At 41.9% G+C, this 23,783-nt stretch overlaps 1 protein-coding gene across 8 annotated transcripts in view; it reads left to right on the forward strand.

The window, feature by feature from the left end:
* Window positions 1–23,783, forward strand: part of LOC148040930 (uncharacterized) — a 191,294-nt gene that overhangs the window by 149,565 nt on the left and 17,946 nt on the right. For 4 of the 8 annotated variants that reach the window (XR_015690323.1, XM_087674636.1, XM_087674644.1 and 1 more), the window contains 8 exons: window positions 355–438; window positions 577–648; window positions 728–799; window positions 879–947; window positions 1,135–1,203; window positions 1,316–1,555; window positions 14,071–14,324; window positions 14,436–14,651. Coding sequence is in view for 7 of the 8 variants with exons in the window: in XM_087674636.1 (XP_087530762.1) it covers window positions 355–438; window positions 577–648; window positions 728–799; window positions 879–947; window positions 1,135–1,203; window positions 1,316–1,555; window positions 14,071–14,324; window positions 14,436–14,651 (1,076 nt within the window). In the remaining variant the exon portion in view is untranslated. The remainder of the gene's footprint in view (window positions 1–354; window positions 439–576; window positions 649–727; window positions 800–878; window positions 948–1,134; window positions 1,204–1,315; window positions 1,556–14,070; window positions 14,325–14,435; window positions 14,652–23,783) is intronic. The other 4 variants (XM_087674652.1, XM_087674660.1, XM_087674670.1 and 1 more) reach the window with 3 other exon arrangements.

The raw sequence follows: 23,783 nt of genomic DNA on the forward strand, positions 1-23,783 counted from the left end.
TCTGTTGTCATTTTAATGAATAAGTATCTCACTCATAGCAGCCATTCTTTTTTTCTTTGATTCCTTTAAAACTTAGAATTTTGGAGCTTCATATCTGCAATCCTCTTTCTTACCACTTATCGCCACTCCGTATAAAATAACAGATGAATCAACCTGGTTAATAAAATGGTAAATAAATGTTGCAATGATTCGTGCTTCAAAATTTTTGTTACATTTTAAAAAATACCATGGTATATTCCATCTGGTGGCTATCTATGTTAAGGCATAGTGTTTACATCAAGCATTGCATTCATCCACACAAGACTTCTAATTTATTCTGTATTGTATACACCTTGTTTTATTGAACATCTATAGACACATTTTCAGGAGAATGCACAACAATTGTTTACATGGATCCATACCAACATCATTCAGCAATCTGATTTATTTACGTGTGCTGTAAGTTCAACCTGCCTAGTTTGAGGTTCTCCAGATATTTTTCATTGACTCTAAAAAATGTCTTTGATGATCCTATTGGGGAAAATGAGTATGAGAAACCATTAAGAGTGAAGAACACGCTGTCTCATGGTGTAACAGGGACTTGGGATGTAACAGATTGCAAGGAAACATCCCGACTGAACTTGGGGACCTTGAATCTCTAATACGCCTGTGAGTTTTGTAAAGAACTGAGACATTTATAGAAATGATGTTTGAAAAGTTCTCTTACAATATCACCTGCATGTTTCAGAGATTTGCAAGAAAATCAATTATCTGGTAGTATACCATCCACATTCACAGACCTTTTCAACATAGAAATCATGTGAGAGAGATTTTGCAAGTTTTCAATTTCTTGAATAACCTCAAAGGCATGCAGGATCCTGATTTTGACATTCTTGTAGAAACCTGGCCAGTAACAAATTAGCTGGAGTTCTACCTGATCTGGGTCTTAACAATAACCTTGTACTGCTGTGAGTTAACTATCTTCCAAATGAAACATTTGGTCAAAAATGTGATGCTTGGTTTTGACAATCTCCAAGCTCTGAAGCAAATCCTGAAAGAATGAACTCTGTAGAACCAAAAAAAAGAAGTTTTCGATCTTAAACCTTGGTGTTTGACTTCTAAGACTGTCAGTGACTGATGGCTCATACGAAACAGAGACGTCGAGGATAATAACGTAATTGGCCCAATTCCACCATCTCTAGCAAAAAAAGATTTGGACTTTCTGTAAGTTGCTTGCATGCACTAATCATACTTATTCTTTATTTTGAATAGTCTGCACTACTGTACTCACTCTGTATCTGTCTAACAAGCTGCTCTCATTGTGATACTTATACAGGGCATATGATAACCCCTTGTGTTTGGAAATGGAAAACAACACCACAAATGCATGCAATTCTCATTTGTATAACAACAGTCACATTCAGCAGATTTGCAACTGCTTTCCTGGCATGATCTCACGCCCTTTCAATACTGTACAACGGTCCTCAGAGGCATGTGAATGTGTTGCACCTCTCATAATTGATTTGTTTTTTCCAAGGATCCTGTTTCCACGATGTACAAAAGAAATGCAAGTGAGGTGAATTTTCTCCAGAAACTCTTACATGCAGTTTTCTGCAACTAACAATGGAATCTATACATGATTATTTTTCTTCTAAATGATGCAACAGTGGTACTTCGATTCATATACTGTTAGTCTACTAAAAACTGAAGTTGTGATATACATTTTTTTTCAGAAAAGAAAGAAAGTTCTTTTAATAAGGCTCCTTGGAACAAATATCTCAAGGCAAACTGCAAAACACACAGCAGCCCTGTAAGGGACTTCCATATCCAAAAATATTTAACAAGGGAAAGTCTATTGCAAAGCCTAAAAGAACAACTAGTTGGGAGGTCTATAATGCCAGACCATTTGCAAGTGGAAAAGGAAGAAAGTGCCAGAATCCCATTGCCTAAGAAAAGCATCCCTCCTCATAGTCTCTGAACAGCCTAGTATTTTCTCCATCTCCCAGAGAGAGTATGCACAATCTCTGTTTAGATCTGGGAGAGATTCTCTATAGTAGATATGTCCAAAAAATTAATAGCCCATGGCTACATCTGGCTGTCCCGTGGGCTGTCCATATTTACCAAGCAATAATACTAGCTACCAGCTCGCATCTTTGACAATGCCTTAAGTCCACACTGTCTGAGAAATCCAGCGTGATATTCCTACCCACAAGCTGATCTGAAACAAGATAGGCATGACATCCTTATACATCCTCATATCCACAAGCTGGGCCAACTGTCTCCCATGTAGCAATCATGGAGTTTGCAATGCCTAGAAACACTATCCTAAGGGCTCTTCTCCAAACCTCCTAAGCCTTGGGTAATCCCTTCTATATCTCCTCAGGCTCCCCACATCTACCACAAGAGACGAGGTCTCTACCATAGCCAAGCCATGTACAAACTCCTAAACTCTTGTGTGCTAATAACCAAAGAAAGATTCAAATATATCTTAGTCTAAATCTGCCCTACCATCTCCTCTACTGGTATACAAGGAAAGGCTGTGATATACCCTAGGCAGCCAAATGCTGAGTTGTAGCTGGGACCAGTCTGATCCTGCTCATTTGTATCCTTCTCCCTAGCCTAGTGGCATACCGAGAGAAGGGCACGTCCCAAGGCATGTTTGCAAATGGATCTCTCCATACCCACTTCCTACGGTCCCGCTAAAGTCTCCACAACAGCCTCTCATATATGTAATGTCTCCATTCATCTATCATACAAGTTTGAGGGTCTAGGCCAAAGTAACAAGTCTTTTCAGAGAGCATTCGATGACCTATGATTGATCCAGATCCTCTCATCTAAGTCTTCCATCCATCTCTATTGAAAAAGTAAGCATAGTCTCTCCACTTGTGGCTACAACTGCAAGAAGGATCTCTCCTCCGGTGAAGAGCTGAATTCAAGCCGGCAAAAAGGATCTCTCCTTTGGTAAAGTGCCCAATCCAGGTTTGCAAAGTCTCTATGTCAACGCTCCATTCCAAGGGTACCAGTTCCCTGATGCTCTCCATTATGGCTCTAGCTACCCCTTGGGCCTCAAAATCTCTCTCTATATGAGCTAGCAGCTCAAGCAAGGCAAACCACTTTCTCATTGTAGAAGCTACCTATGAAGAGAATGTCCCCAACGAAGGAGGGTCTTCTCTCCAATGGTGTACCCTCTCTTTATCCTAAGCAGCTGGTTGAAGAGAAGTGGCTGCCTCAACTTCTGTTTAGCAGTAACTTGGTCAATCTAATAAAGTCCTACATACTGATCTCCATGCCCATATAATAGATGCAGCAAATCTGACCTTAGAACTATTCCCACGCCTTGTAGCTCAGATGTGCTGAAATACCCAATGTGTGTGCATGGTCCACCATGAGCATGAGCATTGGTCTCTAGTCATTATAGGGTTCCTTGTACTTTGTATTTTATCTTAGAGGAGTTGCTTCGAGGTGTTATTAATAGAATTTTCTCTTCTTTGGGCAAAGAAAATTGTGATATGTTCTTTTGTCAATCGTTGGAAAAAGTTATGCCCAAAATGCTTCTTCAAAAGATAGCAAGAAAATATGGAATGTAACTTGACATTTAAGAAGGAAAGAAAATTAGTTTCTGTATTCTGAGGAGATAAAGATTTTATTAATAAATCCACTCAGGACAAAGTATCCCAAGGCAAAGTATAAATACAAAGCAACGCTATAAAGGACTTCCAAAAAAAAATCATAAAACAAAGAGAGAGCTTATTACAAGGCTTGAGAGAATGACCTATTAGGAAGTCTATAATGTGAGAATATATGTGGCTGACCATGAATGAAAGTGACAGAATCTCAATTCTTGGAAAAATCATCTCTTCTCCTCATGGTCTCCAAACTTCCTTGTATCCTTTCCCTTCTCTGGCAAAGAGTATGGACAATCTCTGTCCAAATTCTAGAGAAAATCTTTGCAATGGATATGTCGCATAAATAACATGGCTGCATCTGGCAGTCCATATATACCAAGCAACAATTTTGGCTATGAGCTCTCATATGTCATTATGCCCCTGAATCCACAGTGTCTATGAGAAAGGTGTTAGAAGTCAAGCTCACTTCAGTTCGTCTTTATGAGTGACCGACATCTGTGACAGCTAGTGTGTGTGTACAGCTGTCTCCATGTGATTACATTGAATAAGTCGGGTATGTGTTAATCAATGACCTGACTAGAGTTAGTCAGTTAGGTCTACACCTAGTCTAGTTTACTTTTACATTGTATTGTGTACTTCTCAGTTAGTTCTTGAATAGTGAAGAAAAACATAATGACAGCCTGAAGGCTCATGGATATGGAGTATTCCCTGTCTCTCTCTCCCATCTTTGAACATGGTATCAGAGCAGGACTTGGTGGACTTCTTGGAGCAGGAAGCAGTAAAGATGACCTGCAGAAGCTGAAGCCTTAGGTCTTTTCAAAACAGGCAGGCTGCCATTGTCAATGGGAAGCAAGTTCTGGACAGGTTTGCGTGGTTGTGCTTGCTGCCATAAAGGCCCTCCATGGTTGGGATGCAAGGTATAGTGCATACTACAGTTGATAGGCAGCTTAGATACACACTTTGCAAGAGTTGTTGATGATTTTGAAGCCTAATACGTGACTGTGAACTCTGTTATGAGGTGCTTGAGTGATACACAGATCTGAATCTGAAGCAGACATGCTGGAATCTGTGACAGGACAGTATGTATGAGGTCTTGTTTGATACACTGAAGCTACATGAAATGTATTTTGGCTTCTCTTAAAGCATTGATATGTCCAGGAAGGCTTATGTATCATTTCTCATGCTTATGGACTGAAGTTTGGCACAAAAAAGAATTCAGATCTGGCATGTTTTAATGGCTGAAAACTGTCATTAAATAGTGGACAACAAGCATCACCTTCCACTGAAGCATTACATACTACCTTGGGCACCCGTCATCTACATGAGGTGACATATGTATGCTGAGTTCTTAGAGGATCAAAGAGAGCTTTGGATATTACTGAATGCTAAAGTTTTGGAGCTAAAGCAAATGCAATTTCATCTTCTTGACTGAATATAGACTGTAAATGCAATGTATGACTTGGCTCATTGAAGGCAGGAAGCCTAGAGTTACCCGCATAGTCATGTATTGACTCTGTCACACTAGAGCAAATGTATGACATGATTTGAAGACATTTTGGAGCTGCTTAAAGCTTGTTATGTTGATTTTTGGTTGACTGCAACCTGCAACCAAATTAGTTGACACTTGTACTTGCTGTTTATGCACTGCTCTGTGCTTATAAAGACATATTTGGAGTGACATATGTACTAGCAGCTATCTGGGAAATTTTGGACATGTATGACATGATTTGAAGACATTTTGGAGCTGCTTAAAGCTTGTTATGTTGATTTTTGGTTGACTGCAACCTGCAACCAAATTAGTTGACACTTGTACTTGCTGTTTATGCACTGCTTTGTGCTTATAAAGACATATTTGGAGTGACATATGTACTAGCAGCTATCTGGGAAATTCTGGGACATGTATGATATGTATGCATGTTGTTTTTGGACTTGAATTTGTTGCTGGTTATACACAGTCTACAGTTTTCAGACTGCATCTTTAGTCCCTGGCAATGAGGTTGCAGGAGTTTAAACTAAAGCAAATACATAGCATATGTATTGACTGTTTTACCTACAGGTTAGACCATTTGTTTTGGGACTGTTTTGGGTTATAAGTGGGCTGAAATACCCTGGTTTTTTACTGCAATTAGTTGCAGAAAACTATCATAAACTGTTGTGGACTGAACTTGGTCAGTCATACTTATTGGTTTGCAGGTAGTTAAACATCTGACAGACAGTCTATTGCATCATGGCTAATGCACATGGGACTGATAATATCACTCAGATAGTTGGAGAGAAGTTAGACAACAAGAACTTTGCATTATGGAAATTCAGAATGAAGAACTTTCTAGTTGGCAGGGGTTATTGGGATCTATGTACAAGAGATGAGGCTGCTCCTGAGTTGCCTGCAACGAATCCAACTAATGAACAGAAAAGAGCTCATAGGCTATGGAATGAGAGAGCATACAAGGTGCTGCATTGGTTTTCTCTATATATATCTGATGCTATGGTAATTCAAATCACTGGATGTGAGACTCCGAAGGATGCTTGGGACATACTAATGAAAAATTATGGAACCATGACACATGCATGAAAGATCCAGTTGAAACAGCAGTTCAACAATATGTCTAGGAATGGCAGGAACATCCAGGTGTATACCACGGAGATTAAGACCATAGCTGATCAACTTGCTACCATTGGCTCAAGTGTATCAGAAGATGATATGATTGTTGTTGCCTTGAATGGATTAGGGAAAGAGTACAAAGCTTTTGACACATCTATTTCTGTTAGAGAAGAGCCACCTACCTAGGAAGAGCTAGTTGCTTTGTTGCTGCATGAGGAGGTCAAACTTGGTTTGAATACAGGTTTCAGTGCATCTCAGAGTAGAGACACTGTGTTATACTCTAGCCAGCATGGCAGAGGATTTAGAGGTCGTGGTTCATTTCGAGGTCGTGGTGACACTCGTAATGCTTATGGACAGCAGCAGCAGCAGGGTAATTGGCATGGTGTAAATACACAAGGCCAGCATGGATCTGGCGGGTTTAGAGGCAGGGGGAGATCACCCCGCGGTAGAGGTGGTGGATCTGGTTCATGGCAGTCATCTGATCATTCCAACAGGGACAAGGATTGCCATTATTACGGCAGGTATGGACACATTGTAAAAGACTGCTACAAGAAGCAGGGAGATATGAAGGAAAAGGGCAGACAGCATGGACACTATGCATCTTTCAGTGGTGCTCATGATGAGCAAGTTGATAGACTCTTTGCCGTGTAGCATGTATCCAAAAATCCATCGAGACATAATAGAGATGATAGATGGTACATTGACTCTAGAGCATCAAACCACATGACACCGCATGGAGAGTGGTTTGATGAGATGGTTGCAGGTACACATGGTCATGTATGTACTGAGGATGATACCCAACATGACATAAAGCATAAAGGGATTGTTCCTCTTATGATGCCTGATGGCAAGAAGAAAGGCCTGCATGATGTATTACATGTACCGACCATAACAAAGAATCTTTTGTCTGTGGGTCAAATGGCAGAACAGAATCTGCAAGTGAGATTTAACAAAGATGGATGTTTCATTGAGGAGTATGGAAATGGCTGCAAGTTAATTGCCAAGGGCAGAAGGGATGGAAGGATGTTTACATTGGATGCGACCATTCCGGGACTTAAGGCAGCCATGTTTGCTCATGATGAGAGTGCCATTCGGGATGTAGAGATTTGGCACAAGCGGATTGGATATGCCAATGTACTAAAGCTGAAATCTATGCAGTAGAAGGAAGTAGTACTTGGATTATCCAAATTCAAGTATAATGACTTTGGTCATGTATGCTCTTCATGTCAGTTTGGGAAGCAGGCACGGTTTCCTTTCATGAGACATATAAAAAACAGCACTAGGCCTTTACAGTTGGTGCACTCTGATGTCTAGGGTCCTTCACATAATGCTTCTTTTGGAGGTGCACGGTATTATGTATCATTTATTGATGATTTCAGCAGGTACATTTGGCTTTATATTTTGAAGCATAAAAATGATGTGTTTGATGCATTCAAAGACTTCAAGAAGCATGCAGAAAATGAGGTGGGCTGCTACATATCCAGTTTGAGATCAGATGGAGGAGGTGAATATGTCTCTAATTACTTTCATAGGTATCTTGCTAAATATGGGATCAGAAGACAGCTCACATGTAGCTATACACCACAGCAAAACGGTGTTGCAGAGAGGAAAAACAGGGTCTTAATGGAATCAGCTAGAGCTATGCTGAATGAGAAATGTCTGCCAAATGGTTATTGGGCTGAAGCAGTGATGACTGTTGTCTATGTGCTGAATCGAATCCCTACAGCAGGAATTCATGATGTCACTCCATATGAGAGGCTGTATAGTCATAAACCTGATATTTCGCACTTGAAGGTATTTGGCATCATTGTATATGTGCATATACCGGATGAGAAGAGGAAGAAACTCGACCCTAAGATAGTGAAGAGTGTGTTTGTGGGATATGCACAGGAACGGAAAGCTTATAAGTGTTATGTACCTTCTACGCATGAGACACTCATAAGCAGAGATGTGGTATTTGATGAGTTAGCATCCTGGTATGGGAATCCTGTTGCAGTGCCTACTGATGGCTCACTTAGTATGAGTCATGCTGAAAATACTCCTACGGAGAGTACTTCCATGAGTGGTCAAACAGGCGATGTATCATCTACAGTGAGTCCTTGGACAGGACGATTGCGTAGTCACACTACTGCATCCACTGACACGGATATGTCAATGAGGGGGAGAACAGATAAGGGAAAAGAAAAGGTTTTTGAAGATGTAGCAGGTCCACTCACTGCAGGTTATGACTCATCTAGCAGTGACAGCTTAGACAGTGAATTGGGGATTCCATCTGTTATGACGCCAAGTACTAGGCAGAGTCGTTATGTGCCGCCTCATGAGAGGCAAGCTCACAGTGAGCCACAGCTCAGGAGATCAGAGAGGGTCAGACTACCTGTTGATAGGTATACTAACATTGGATATTCAGCCTGTCATTATGCTTATATGACGAAAGTAACAGGTTTTAGAGAACCAAGTAAGTTTGATGAGGCAGTTGCAGATGAGGATTGGCGTGTTGCTATGAATGAGGAATATTCAGCTTTGGCTGAAAATGGCACATGGGATTTGGTACAGTTGCCTGAGGGAAAAACACCTATTGGCTACAAGTGGGTGTATAAGGTAAAATGTAAATCAGATGGATCATTGGAAAGATACAAGGCTAGGCTGGTTGCAAAAGGGTATGCGCAGCAATATGGTCTTGATTACGAGGAGACTTTCACCCCTATAGCAAAGATGGCTACAGTTAGAACTGTGATTGCTTTGGCAGCAGCTAGAGGCTGGAAACTATGGTAGATGGACGTAAAGAATGCCTTTCTAAATGGAGAGTTACAGGAAGAAGTTTACATGGAATAGCCTGAAGGCTATGTGCATCCAGAATTTCCAGCACATGTATGCCGGCTGAAAAAGGCATTATATGGGCTGAAACAGGCACCCAGAGCATGGAATGCTCGCATCAACAGTTATTTGCAGCAACATGGTTTCCGATTGGGTGATGCTAATCATAGTTTGTTTGTGAAAAAGACAGATCGTGGCTATGTATTCCTAGTTGTCTATGTTGATGACTTGATCATTACAGGAGATGATGAAAGCGGGATTGCTGAAGTAAAGACATGTTTATAGGCTGAGTTTAAGGTCAAGGACCTAGGAGAGCTGAAATATTTTTTGGGGATTGAGGTTGTCTCTACACCTCAAGGCATATGGGTGCTACAGAAGCAGTATGCTCAGGACATGTTACAGAAATATGGTATGGCTGATTGCAAGCCTATGGATACGCCTTTAGAGTAGAATGTCAAGCTGCAGATTGATATTGGGACAAAGATTGAGAATGTTACCATGTGCAGACAGATGGTAGGCAGCTTGATCTATCTCACAATCACTAGACCTGACTTAAGTTATGTTGTGGGGCTGATTAGTCAGTTCATGCAGAAGCCTCGCAAACCACACTTGGATATAGTCAGGAGAATTCTGAGATATGTAAAGAGTACCACAGATCATGGGTTGTTTTATGCATATGGGAAACCCCTTGACTTGATGGGATATACTGATGCTGACTGGGCTGGTTGCACTTATGACAGGAGGTCAACCAACGGCTATGCATTTGGATTGGGTAGTAGCATGATTAGTTGGCAGAGTAAGAAACAGCCTACAGTTGCACTGTCCAGTACGGAAGCAGAGTATCGTGGTGCGGCCTTAGTGGCCTGTGAAGCTATGTGGTTATAGAAGTTGCTGAATGACTTGGGAGTACACTTGGACAGCAAAGTAAGGCTGTACTGTGACAATTTAAGCAGTGTCATGTTAGTAAGTAATCTTGTTTATCATGCAAGATCGAAACACATTGAGGTTCACTACCATTTCATCAGGGAAACGGTTTTAGCAGATCAGATTGACTTGGAGCATGTGAAGACTGAAGACCAGGTAGCAGACATCTTTACCAAATATCTTGGTAAAGATAAGTTCATTCACTTTAGACAGCTACTTGGAGTGATGCAGATGATTTGAGTTTTGTTTTGAGCTTGAGGGGGAGTGTTAGAAGTCAAGCTCACTTCAGTCCGTCTTTATGAGTGACCGACATCTGTGACAGCTAGTGTGTGTGTACATCTGTCTCCATGTGATTACATTGAATAAGTCGGGTATGTGTTAATCAGTGACCTGACTAGAGTTAGTCAGTTAGGTCTATACCTAGTCTAGTTTACTTTTACACTATATTGTGTACTTCTCAGTTAGTTCTTGAATAATGAAGAAAAACATAATGAGAGCCTCAAGGCTCATGGATATGGAGTATTCCTTGTCTCTCTCTCCCATCTTTGAACAAAAGGTCCTACCTTCTGGATCGTAGAAGAGCTTGGATTCCTATCAGGTAAAACTATTGTTTAGGATGCTACACTCCCAAACAATATTTGTGAGGCTAGGATCAAGGATGAAGACCACGGCCCTATCTAAGGCATGCGGATGGCCACACTATAGAGAAAGTGAGCTATAGTCCTCCAATAAATGGTAAGAATAGTCAGTAACCCCGTCTGAAACTAGAGAAATAAGATTTGCCTTAAAGTCCCCTCTAAATCCCCCCTATAAAGGAGATAGGGAATCTGAAAACTCATGAATCATGGCCCTCGATAGATGAAGGAATGACAGTGGTAGTGCCAAAGAAGGTATCCAAGGCTGTGATGGAGCCATGGTCTGACAACTCCCAGGAGTTGTCCTCTTGAATCTAACTAGGAGAGGGATGAGAGGGAGAGAGATTACAAATCCACTCAGAAAGAAGAGGGTACAAACAATGATCTCCTTAACGCCCTATTGCAGTCAGTGTCCATGGAGTCATATGAGGGAGGAGATGAAATGGGAAGCTCTTGTGGAGTCACGATATTGAACAACAGCCTCTTTTTGTCAATTGAGTGGACTATGGAGCCAAAGGTGGTGGTGAACACCCTCTGTGTCTTGATGGAGTGGACTACAAAGCTGCAAGAGTCCAATAGCCTCTATCTCTTGATGGACGTATCCAATAACCTTTGTTACTCAATGAAGTGGACTATAGAGCCGAGCATCATGGAAGCCATTCAACCCAAAAATACCAGGTGGAAATGTCAATAGCTTGTTGTAGTGGTCGCCACAAGGGTTCATTGCTTGGTGAGGTCTTAAGAGTCTCATTTTACTCACAAGGGCTTATTGCACATTGTATACATTTTATTGCCTTGAACAAAGAACTCTAATAGCCGATGAAGAATGATCCCGTCACCTCGGATGGTGAGGTGGCACAAGGAATGTCTAGGGATAGAGATATACTCTAGTTGGAGGGAACAAAGTTTGATCAGGACAACCTTTGGGGATGACCGTTCTTGCTATGTAGGTGCACCTAGTGGCATCTATGGAGAATCCATAGCACAAGTGTCTTAAATTCATAATGATAGGGTAGGAGGGAGATGAAGGTAATGGTATCTCCTGATGATGAAGCAAGTTGAACAACATTCCAGAAACCTAAGAGTGTGCCTGCTTCATGCAACCTTTTTTACCTTCATTAAGGATGAGGATCTAATTGCTCTTGGATCATCTCTATCCTGAAGGCTGATACCATGTAAAGACATGGTAGGGTTTGCAGGGAGGAACACAAAGTGTGTACAAGAAACATTGTGACACAGAACTTAGAAACACACAAAGTGTGTACAAGAAATATTGTGACACAGAACTTAGAAATAGACGAAGTGAATCAAATGAAACTGATGAATCATGTACAATGCTGATACAATGAAGTGAGCCTCCAAATCTGATTGCTCGCTCAAGGAAACCCATGGGCAGCTGCAGAAGATAGAGTAAATGTTCTGATCTGAAGAGGAGCAGGGAAGTCCATACTTTGGCCAGGGAAGTCCATACTTGGGCCCAATAGAAAAGTAGGTTGGTGGCAGTAGCAGGATTAAGGGTGGTGCCGTAACCACACTTAATCCTGCTACTGCCATCAACCTACTTTCCCATTGGGCCCATCTGGTGCCACCCTTAATCCTGCTACTGGCACCAACCTACTTTCCAATTGGGCCCAAGTATGGACTTCCCTGGCACAACACTGTACAGTCATCCATTCCTGGGTTTTTGACAAGATATTACAGCTGGGCAAAACTGTAAACTGTGATTTCCCCTTTACCCAGACTGGTGTATTTACTCAGAATTAAAGCTCACTTCTTGGAAGTGGGACACAAAACTCTTTTAGCAAAGAAGTGATGGATGATCATCAACATGGTGATGTGGTAATGTAATGAATATGATGTGATCATGAAAATGTGAGCCATAAAAATTTCCACCACTAACCTTGTAACAATGCTGACAAGCAGACTGCCAGCGCCACCCTTAATCCTGCTACTTCCACCAACCTACTTTCCCATTGGGCCCAAGTATGGACTTCCCTGGCACAACACTGTACAGTCATCCATTCCTGGGTTTGGACAAGATGTTATGGTTGGAGCATCTGGATATCTTTCATTTTCTGTGTTAGACTGGTAGTAGGTGGCCCTTTTGTTTCTGAAGCTTACTAAAGGGTAAAACTGTAAACTGCAATTTCCCATTTACCCAAACTAGAGTATTTACTTAGAATTATGTTTATAAATATGGTCTTTTGTGAGCTCACTTCTTGGAAGTGGGACACAAAACTCTTTTAGCAAAGACAAATGTGATGGATGATCACCAACATGGTGATGTGGCAATGTAATGAATATGATATGATCATGAAAATGTGAGCCACAATGTAACCTTGTGACAATGCTGACAAGTGGACTGCCGGCGCCACCCTTAATACTGCTACTGCCACCAACCAACTTTCCCATTGGGCCCAAGTATGGACTTCGCTGGCACAACACTGTACAGTCATCCATTCCTGGGTTTTTGACAAGATGTTACAGCTGGAACATCTGGTATCTTTCATTTTCTGTGTTAGATGGGTAGTAGGTGGCCCTTTTATTTCTCAAGCTTACTAAAGGGCAAAACTGTAAACTGCAATTTCCCCTTTACCCAAACTGGAGTATTTACTCAGAATTATGTTTGTAAATATGGTCTTTTGTGAGCTCACTTTTTGGGAGTTTTATCCCCTTATGATTATTTTTAGTTTTCTTTAAGGGCTTGCATTATGTGTTTATCTCAGCTGTGTTTAAGCTTCTAAAGATATTTCTATTTTCTTTTCCCCTAAAGAAGGGGAGTATGCAAGATGCCTCTTAGATGTTCAGGATTTTAATACCTTTTTCCATTGAGGGATTTCTCATATGGTTAGGCACTATAGACTGCTCGATGGGATTTTTTGTTCACTCTTTTATTAGACTCATTTGAGAACAACCATTGTGGAGGATGTCTATTCCCTGTGTTTAGTCTTTCACGCTTTTGGATTTGTGAGACAACCAAATTCCCAAAAGGGTGGTACCTCCCCTCCAAATATTGCTAAAGAGCAAGCAAGAGCCACAATGGCATTGTTGCTGTGTGTGGATAAGATAGCTTGCAAGCTGAATGAACAGCAAATCTTGATGAGGGGATTTTATAAAATTTTCACTATGTAACTTCATATAGTTATTAAGGATTGTTAGAACCTTTCTGATTGATATTTGTGCAGCCTTAGTATCTCTTCCAAAGCTCCTTGCCTACCTTGCATGCTTGTTAAGAAGACTGCCTTTTATAATTTGGATCTTGCATCCCTATCAACACTAACAAATGTCTATCCCAAGTATACATCCATCTTGCTTGCTCAATGATCTTGTGGTTCGTTTGTTGGATCTTTTGGTAAACTTTACTCTTTTTCCAACGTTCTCCTGGATAGGCTTCTTCAAGTTGTTTTAATTGGTAACAGAAAAGTCTAGAACCTTTTAATGCATGAGTGCTCTAAAGTGGTTTCTACAAGGCTAATAAGAGATTGTGCAGACTTGCAGTAAATTTGGCGTGTGACTTATATTTGGACACTCGTCAAGTTATCATAAAGTCTTCTAGCCAGAATGGCACTGGAACAGATATTTCATTTTACATTGTGCCCATAACTGGCATGATCTTAAGCAACCCTACTCTGGAACGCATAAAGGAAAAGCTCTATGCACCTCATTTTTCAGCAGTTTGGTTTTATGGAGAGTTTGGTTGGTTTGATTATATAGTTTTACATTTCATTATCCCTCCTCCACAAGGTTAGATAAGGCATCCTTATTGGGCATATTCTGCATTCATATTACAACTTTGCGTAAGGCAATCTATTGCTTATAGCTTTCTTGAAAGGAACCCTCTTTGTTCTCATGCAGATTCATATTGCCTAAATCTTACACAGACTTCTAGTATATCAATGAGGCACAAACCCACTATGTCCATAATTGCAACTTGTATTGTTGGAGGAGCTGGTCTGGTATTTATCATTATTGGTATAATTTCTCTACTTTCGAGGAGGCATTGGGGTAATCAAGGTCTTCATCATGTTTATCAGAGCTCCCACAACCTTGTACCATTTTACACTATTAAAGGTATTTTCCACGCTCTTCAAATCAAAGCAGTAATGTAAACATTTACTTTCCTTAACATCACAGATTGAAAAAGTCCAGAAAAGTATGCAATAAAGATATACTGTGTTAAAAACAACATGGCAAACTGATCTCTCTCAATCCTTTTCTCTCTATAGAAATGGATGTAGAAAAGACATTACCCATGTGCTATATTGTGTCACCACAAAATACCACTATTGGAAAGTCCACCACAGAAAATCCTTCATTTCACTTCCCTGTGAGAGGCCAACCCCCCTCTCTTTTTTTTTCCATAATCAAATGGCTACCCTAGTGGTAACCCACTTAATTTATTAACCCATTGACCCCCCTCCTCTCTTTTTTTCTTCGTGAAGATAATTGAATTAAGTAGTAAATATTTACGTCAGACCATCAGGTCAGCAATCTCTCTGTATCTCTTACTTTCTGTTACATCAGACCATCAGGTCATCCAAGAAACTCTCTCTCTCTCTCTCTCTCTCTCTCTCTCTCTCTCTCTCTCTCTCTCTCTCTCTCTCTCTCTGTGTTTACATTCTGTTACATCAGACCATCAAGTCCTCAAAGAAAATGACGAAAGACTATTAGGACTATGACACAAAGAGAAAATCACACTGCTGGTGTAGAGTGAACAATGGCCAGCCAATGGGCAGCAGTGTCAAGAAGAACCACGTCAGCTGATATCATAGAAGAAATCTGCCATAGCACTAAACCTCGAATACGGGCCACATGACCATGGATGCCCGAGATCAAATACAAAAGAAAGGCATTCTGAGTTCGCTGAATATGCCATAAGGCAGTCCATCTAAGGAATTGGAATAGGCAGGAATAATCAGAATGCAAAGAAGGCACGGAGGGCAGCTTTCCCATAATCCATGACCGGGCTGTTATCTGGAGCTGAGTCACCGAGAGCCAGACGCTAGAAATAAAACACCAAATTTGTTGCACTACTGGACAAGAGGCAAAAAGATGAAGCAATATTTCATCACATGCAGTACAAAATACACAATGACCCAACAGAGATCTTTCGGGCATGCAGCAGCTCTCCAGTTGGAAGACCACCAATCAGCAGTCTCCACAAGAAGACTTTTCCCTAATAGGGAACCTTAGATATCCAAAGCTGAAGGAATCTTTCCTGCCACTTCTTTTTGCCGTCCCTAATATGCCATAATTTATTCACTTTTGTAGTGACCCATCTCTTGGCCTCCACCATCTGATGGTATATATCTGGTTAGCAGACCTCTTCTCAAAATCATTTGGAATCACAAACTTCCAATCACGCCATGGATACAATGGCTATAGCATTGGTAAAGGAGAGAACCTTTGAAGTGTGACCTGTATGGATGACCAGATATCACAATATCCACGGGGTACCCAAAAGTGTTGACGAATACGCCAAAAAGAGTGAAGACGGGACTACCCAGGAATAACACTATCAAAAACTGTTTGCAACCCCAAACGAGCCATTCGATTAAACTTGAGTCTATGCAGATCTTTGTCCGGCCAATCCAACAACTTGGAGGAAGCTAAGACCACTCCTTGCAGTGAATTCACCTCCTTGCGAATCTCAGGAGGGTGCCAAACTGAAAAACGTAAGATCTCTTGCCAGGATGTAATCAAATGAGAAAGGAGAAAAGACTGGGTGGTCTTAATTGGTCTCGAGGAGTTGAGCACGTGCCACCAAGAGGCACAAATAACTGTATTACCATGAGAGATACCAGTCTTTTCAATGAAAAATTTTGCAAATGTCCGACCAAGGATGACTCTGTACACATAATGCCTGCAAAAGGGCCAACCTCAAGGATTTCATATGCAAATTAACATCCAACAAGGCTGCCCCCCCCCCATTCGTTTAGGCGTAGTCACATGCTGCCATGAAATCCAAACCTGATTCAACCGATTCCTCTTCTTTTTCCACAACATAAACCTGATAGGTTGAACAAGTTCCCAAAGGGACTTCTTAGTCCACAGAAGGAGTGGCAAAAAGAATGATATCATACTGATCATAATACTTTGAGCAACTTTCAATTTGACATGTAAAGGCTAGCCTTGAGATTTCCAGTACATGAACCTGTCATGAATCCGAGAGGCCATCCAATCCAGTAAGGCTCGGAGTGCTACCTCCATCCCAATAGGATATCCCAAGTGTCTGGTTATATTTCCCTTTGGAATCACAACTCCATGCCAGCCCAAGGCTTGCAGATCAGTCTCTGTACAGGAGAGAAGTGTAGATTTTTGCGTATTAATATGAAGACCAGATGCCAAAGCAAAAAGATTCCATGCCACCATTGCCCGATTAACATTAGGGCAATCAGCCTTAAGGAACATAAAAGAATCATCTGCCAAAGATTGACCCCCAAGTTGAGTACCACTGGGAAGAGTCAAGCTAACTATTTTGCCTTGATCAGCCAACTTGTCCAACAATGAGAGCATCGGGTGAGTGACCAAAGCAAACAACAAAGGGCTGAGAGGGCAGCCTTGCCTAAGAGATCGAGATAAGGCAATTTCTTCTATAATCCCTCCATTAAGAGCAATACGAGCTATAGCTCCCTGACCAATAGTATCAACAAGAGAAACCATGCGAGGGCCAAGTCCCATTGTAGACAATAATTGCCGCAAAAAAGGCCAGCTAACATGATCAAATGCCTTCTCAATATCGAGTTGAAGCATTACCACTTGCTGTCCTGAAGCTTTAGCATAGTCAATTCCCAGTTGAACATTCAAGATGTTATGCATGATATTCCGACCTTTAATGAAACCATATTGACGTGGATGAACTAGGTGCAGAAAAACTTTCTGCAATCTGTTCGCAATGATTTTGGAGAAGATTTTATATAACGAACCCATAATGGAAATAGGTCTCCATTGTTTCAAAGAGGTAGGGGAGGGAACCTTGGGCAACAACCGAATGACAGCAATCTTCCAATCAAATGGCATGGTACTAGAGTTCCACACTTGCTGGCAGAGGCGAGTCAATGGGTCTTTAAGCTGCTGCACATTAGCTGAAAATAGCTCATTAGGAAGCCCGTACCATCCAGGGCTTTTACTTCGGGGTAGATGGGATAGCACTTCTTCCACTTCATCTTCTGAAATATCCATCTCCATTAAGTCCATCCATTTTGGTTTAACCTAGTTGTTTACCAAATCACAAATATAGCGGAGCAAAGAGGACAGCATCAGAAGAATTCTCTTGCGGTCCCAACAAGGACTTATAAAAGTGGACACACATATGAATGATGGTAGCCGGATCCGTCACCATAATACCCTGTTCATCCATTAAGCGCACAATATTTTTCCTAGCATATTTCTAGTGCAGGCGAGCAAAGAATTGATGGGATTGGCAATTATTATCGTATAAAGCTTCTGCTCTGGCCAACAGTTTGTATTTTGCATATTCCTGTTCTTGAAGAGAATAAACCCTGCCTTTCAACCATTCGATGCATTGACCCCCCTCCTTTCTCTCTCTTGCTCCCTGATTGTGCCAAGCCCCAAAATCGGTGAAAAGATGTGTGTAGGAGCGAGGTATTTGGGCCTGGCAAAGACCTAATCAAAAGGGCACAGCAATGTGCCAACCACAGCCCTCCAAATATCACACAAAAGGGTCCATATTTTCCACGTCAAAGGGCATGAAAGAACTCGGTGGCAAGAGGATTCCACACTAGTGAGACAAAAAAAGCAAGTGCCATTTGAGATTGAGCATTTTGAAAGAGCTGAGGCAAGGGGAAGCCCACCAATCAGCAGGCGCCAAAGGAAGACTTTACATTTACAGTGAGTCGTGTTGAGCCAACCCTCCATGACACTCAAACCTGAGATTTATGCAAGCCCTGAATAGTATTGGCCTTAGTAGCCACCAATGGTGGTCATTAATCATAAGGTGATACACTTGGCTAGCCAAAGCCTTTCCAAGATGGAGTTGTCCCGCAAGATCCCAATCCTGCCATGGAAAATCAAAACCAAGTGCACCGAAGGGCTCCCTAGGTTGCAACACCATCAAAAGATGGTCCCACAAATATCGATATCCTCAAGGGATCCGAAAAAGCATCCTAGCAGTGCAAAAACAATCAGCCCATTGTGACTCACTAGAGTGCCATCAAGGATAGAAGATAAGCCCAAGGGTGCCATACCATTAAATTTAGGATAGTCCTCTTGTTTCTAATCCCATGAGAGTGCTTTGACATAGCCAACAATTCAGTCTTAAAAGAATTAGTAACCAAGCCATCCTCCATAGGATGCCACTACACCTTATGAAGAACCAACTTCCATGAGCATACTAGCTAAGTCACTAGGAAAGAAGAAGATGATGAGAAAGTGGCATCAACATCACCCCGGTGTTCCAAAAAGAAATAAGCAACAAAGACCCAAGGGTTCCGATCACTATACATAGCATGAAAGAGAGACCGACGAAGAGCAACCATGTGAGTGTATGCATCTAGAATAGCCCCATCATCCATACTTTTAGGAGTGCAAACATAGCTCCAAGAGATCCAAGAGATACCAGCGTGCAAAGAGTCCCTTTTCCATACCATAAAGCAAATGTATCTAGTAAGATCCTTCAAGGTAGAGGTAGTCGAAGGCAAAAGTAGCAAAAAATATGTGAGCTTGTATAGCATGATGGAATGTGCTACTTTAAGGCATAGATAGAAAGGCCAGGCATGCGATTTGCAATAAAGAAACTTGGCATCCAATGTTTGGGAAATCCATTGCAACTGTTGCTTACATTGAACATCAAAACCTAGGGGATAGCCCAAATGCCTCACCATACTTTGCCATTCCAAGGGCTATAAATCCAATTCAGTACAACTAGTGAGGAAAGATTTGGCAACATTAATGTAAAGACCATAAGCCTATCCAAAAAGATTCTAGACATCCAATGCCTTGAGGTTATCCTATTCGGCTTTGAGAATCATTGAATTGTCATCTACTAATGATTGACCAACTAAAGGAAGAGAAAGAAAAGTCAGTTGTCTTGTGTCCACCAAATGAGATAGCATCGAGAGGACCAAACAGGTCTCCAAGGTAAAGAACAAGGGGCTCAAAGGATAGCCCTATATGACTAAGCATACAAGAGCGAATATCTCAGTGACCCCACTACTCAGCATGACTTGCAAAGAGGCATTTGTACTAATAGTGAATATTAGATGAGACGTGCATGGACGAAAATGCATGTGTAAGTGTGAGATGGACAACTAAGAGTGCAGTAGACAGTGTGGAGAGTGAAGCACAACACCCAATGCAATAGATTGAAAGAGTGTGAACTGAAAGTACAAAGTAAAACCCTTAAACCTTAGGCATTTGTGTGATACGATCGACTATGATGATCAAGACTCGGCCTCCATGCCTTTACTCCATAGAGTGTTTTGGACATGACCAATGTATGAAAGAGCCATATCTTGCTGCGGAGATCCTGAAACTGCACATGTGAGCACATCCTCTCCAAGCCACCTAGTGCTGCGTATCCTCAGGGTTAGTCCAACCTATTAATAACGCTTCCAAATATGTATAGGAATCCACATACTCCAACTCCTCCTACCCATATGTGAGTTTAGGGGCTGATCTCTTGACCCACTATGGTGTAATATTAAACACCATCACCTTGATTTTACCAAGATTCACTGAGAGCCCACTATCTAACGCAGAAGAGTGTAGTACATCAAAATGTCCTTGTGAAGATTCAGATATCAATACAATATCGTCTGCATATAATAGGAGAGGTATCCAAGGGCCAAATAGTGGGGCTACTCTATCGTCTCCTTGAGATATGTAATCAGCAATCCCATCAATGTGTAGGCCAAATAGCGTTGGAGAGAGGGGGCATCCTTGCTTCACCTCAACGGTGGAGTGAATAGGTGCTAAGAGACCCTCGATGTCCATACCTTGCCAAGAATCCTCTCATATAGTGCTAGAATCCTCTAGCTTAGCTCCTCAGGCACTCCCATAATATGTAGTCTATGTATAACCCTGTCCCTCAACACTTTGTCAAAGGCTTTGTGGAAATCCACAAAGCAGTAGTAGATCTATTGGCCATGATCTCTGCCCTCCTAATGATCACTGTTAGTGTGAGGATGTGATCCAATGTAGAGAAGCCTCCCCTAAAGCTAGTATATCCTTGTGCTTTGAGACCCCACATATCCACCCACCTGCTCAACTCTTGCTCAAGAATGGAGGCATATAACTTAGCCAATGTATGTCCAACCATAATAGTCCGATAGTTACTGTATAGAGTGGGATTCCATGACTTGAGGATAGGTACAATAGTGTTTGTGTTCCAACTCTCTAGGATGCCTTTGTACATGATCTGTTAAACATGTAAGCTAGGAATCCTCCCATCAAATCCCTAGCATGAATCAAGTGCTCCACTACCAATCAATCGTGATCTTGTGCCTTGCCTTTGCTGAATCTATCAATAGCATCACGGACCCTACTCTACGTGAAGAAGGTGGTGGTCTTTCGGCAAGGCTCTAGTGGATTGGGGAGAGGAGGCTGACCTACTACTGTGTAGAGACTAGCTGCATACTCCTCCCATTGGGGAATGTAATGGGTGTGGTTGGACAATGATCTTTGGAAAGCCTCCAAGCTCACATGAAGATTATGTTTCACTTTCTCAGATTTTGGGGATGTTACACAACTGGGTCGCCTAAAATGCTTTTGTTTTTTATTTTAATTTTGGTGTTCAACATTATGTGGCCAGACTGAAGGGTTTTCTTCATTGGCAGCTCGATCTTGTTTATCATGCAAGCATTCTCCTATGGGAGGATTTAGTTCCTTGACATATCGCAGTTTCCTTAGTAGTATTCTCTATGACATTTGTACTCTTTTATTGTAATTAATACAATTACTCTTCACAAGACACACACACACACACAAAGTGATGTACAAAACAAAATAGTGCTCCTATAAGGATACAAGGGGCGGATGAGGTAGTACATGTCTCGCTATTTGGTTGAATAATATTCCTATATCTAGTTTCACCCAGTCAAGATCGGGGGATAGAGTATGTTATACATCCCAAATAAAATAGTAAGAGGGTAGCATCTGGATTGGACCGTCAACTTTATCAACAGTTGCTCATGTTGTTGGTGGATCTCCCTCATCTCTTTGATGTAGCATCTATGTGTAATACCCTTGTATCTACGCGTGATGTACTGCTCTCAACTCCTTGGCAGTTTGGATTCACTCCTCTCTGTGTGGATGTTGTGTGTGTGATCACTTTCTGGAAGAAATCGGTGAGCTGACTGATGTCTCCCTCTCTATGCAGTGCTAGCTTGTAGTACTGATGCGCAAAGCCTCTAAAACTTGACTAGGAACTAGCCCAAGTGGTGCTCATGTGGGGACTCCATGACTAGTATGAGGGAGGTGTCTCCTCCAAATAGCAAGGGGTACCTATCTCGGGCTACGCTATAGGCTCTGCATCTGCAAATGTAGTACTCCTCCCTCTCCACCTCCTCCTAGTGTAGCCTACAAATTTGCTCAGCTTGGGGAATGTGGGCTGCCTCTCTGGTCTCAATCTCAAACTCGTGAGGGGATACCCCAATTTGGTCAATGGCTACTCGCCTCTCTTGTGGCATGGTCCCTCAATGAAGCCACGTGCTATAGTCTTCATAAAGTGGTCTTTGTAGTACGACAACTTTGGGCGAAGGGGCTGCCTAGGTGAATTCCATATATGTTGTATGTACAACTGGTGAAGGTCATGCTGCATGACCAAGTTCCTCTCTATGGGGGAGAGGTGTATGAAGGGGGGAGATGGTCCATGTCAATCCCATATCTTGTAAGCCACTACTCAACTTGTGCATACTATGAAGTCCCTTGTCCGGGCTTAGCTAGCTGCCTAGAGGCCTCGAAGGCTGTCGTAGGTAGTCTATATGGGTGCATGCCACATACTCTATGTATAGAGTTGATGGTCTGAAAACAAGCCTCCATCATCATGGGGGGTGTAGCAAACTCAGCTCTAATAATCTCATGCGGCATTATGGTTTGGTCTGGATCATCCATGAGAGTATGATGATTTGTGGTCTATCGATCTGTGTCCATAGGTATGTAGCCAACCTGGGGGTCCAAATAGGTGCACCATACATCATGGCTGGTGTGATCAATGTGTCAAATAGCCAGCTCTATGTGCGAGGCTTCTGGAAGTATGCCTGGTTGCACTGTCTCTCCATCATGGACAGTGCTGCGTATCCTCATGTGAGTTGGTCTCTAGCTACCTGTCCCATGGTGAATCTCCCAGCAGATGTAGTGAAAGTGACCCCTAGCTAGACATACGAGTCCACAACCTCCACTTGTTTAGCTCCGAGGGTGAAAACCGATCTCCTCACTAGGGTAGATATGTGGAAGATCAAGATCTATTGTCCTACCACTAGTAATGTGGCAAACATCTTCACCAAAGCTCGTCCTCGTGACAAATTTGAAGCATTTCACAATGCTTTAAATTTGATCTCCTTTGGTGGTGGATGATCCTTGTGCTTTTGATCACTCTTCACTTTAGGGGGGTTTGTTGGGTTTTCACTCATGCCTACACTCACAGGAGTGTCGGTGATTAGTAGGACACTAGGGCACTTTTTACTCTTGGTACGAGAGGTTTTTTCCCCCCGACTTAGTCTTCTTTCGTATGTGCTTATGTCACACAGTTATGGGCACTTATCATGTTCGGGTGTGAACACCCCCTCTGGAGGTCAATGGAGAGGCCACTTGTAGCCATGATTTCTAGAATGATCAAATGTAAGGCTTGTGTATCACATGAGATCATCAAAGCTAAGCTAGTAGCCACACCAATTATAGTAGAGGCTCTCACCCGATCACTCACAAACATACAAAACCTATGGGATATACCCACACATAGATATGCATGGCTAGCTCTTGAGTCCTCTCAGCAGCTTGCCAAGGAGGGTGACACTTCATGTTAGTATGTATAGATGTTAGCTTGGTTTGAGTTACATGGCTTTTGTATGGACAAGCTACCCCCCTTCTAGTATTCCTTTGGTGCACCATCTCTTACCTTGAGCCACTTAGAGATTGGAAGGGTTATTAGGATGTATCTCACCTAGCTAGACACCAAGAGGACATGGTTGGCACTAGTACAAAAACTAGGGACGAAGATGGCTTTCTACAAAGAGCATACTCTCC

The sequence above is a fragment of the Lygodium microphyllum genome, chromosome 1 (assembly GCF_053477565.2).
Source record: "Lygodium microphyllum isolate KBCC chromosome 1, Lygodium_microphyllum_v1.1.10, whole genome shotgun sequence".
NCBI classification, from domain to species: domain Eukaryota; kingdom Viridiplantae; phylum Streptophyta; class Polypodiopsida; order Schizaeales; family Lygodiaceae; genus Lygodium; species Lygodium microphyllum.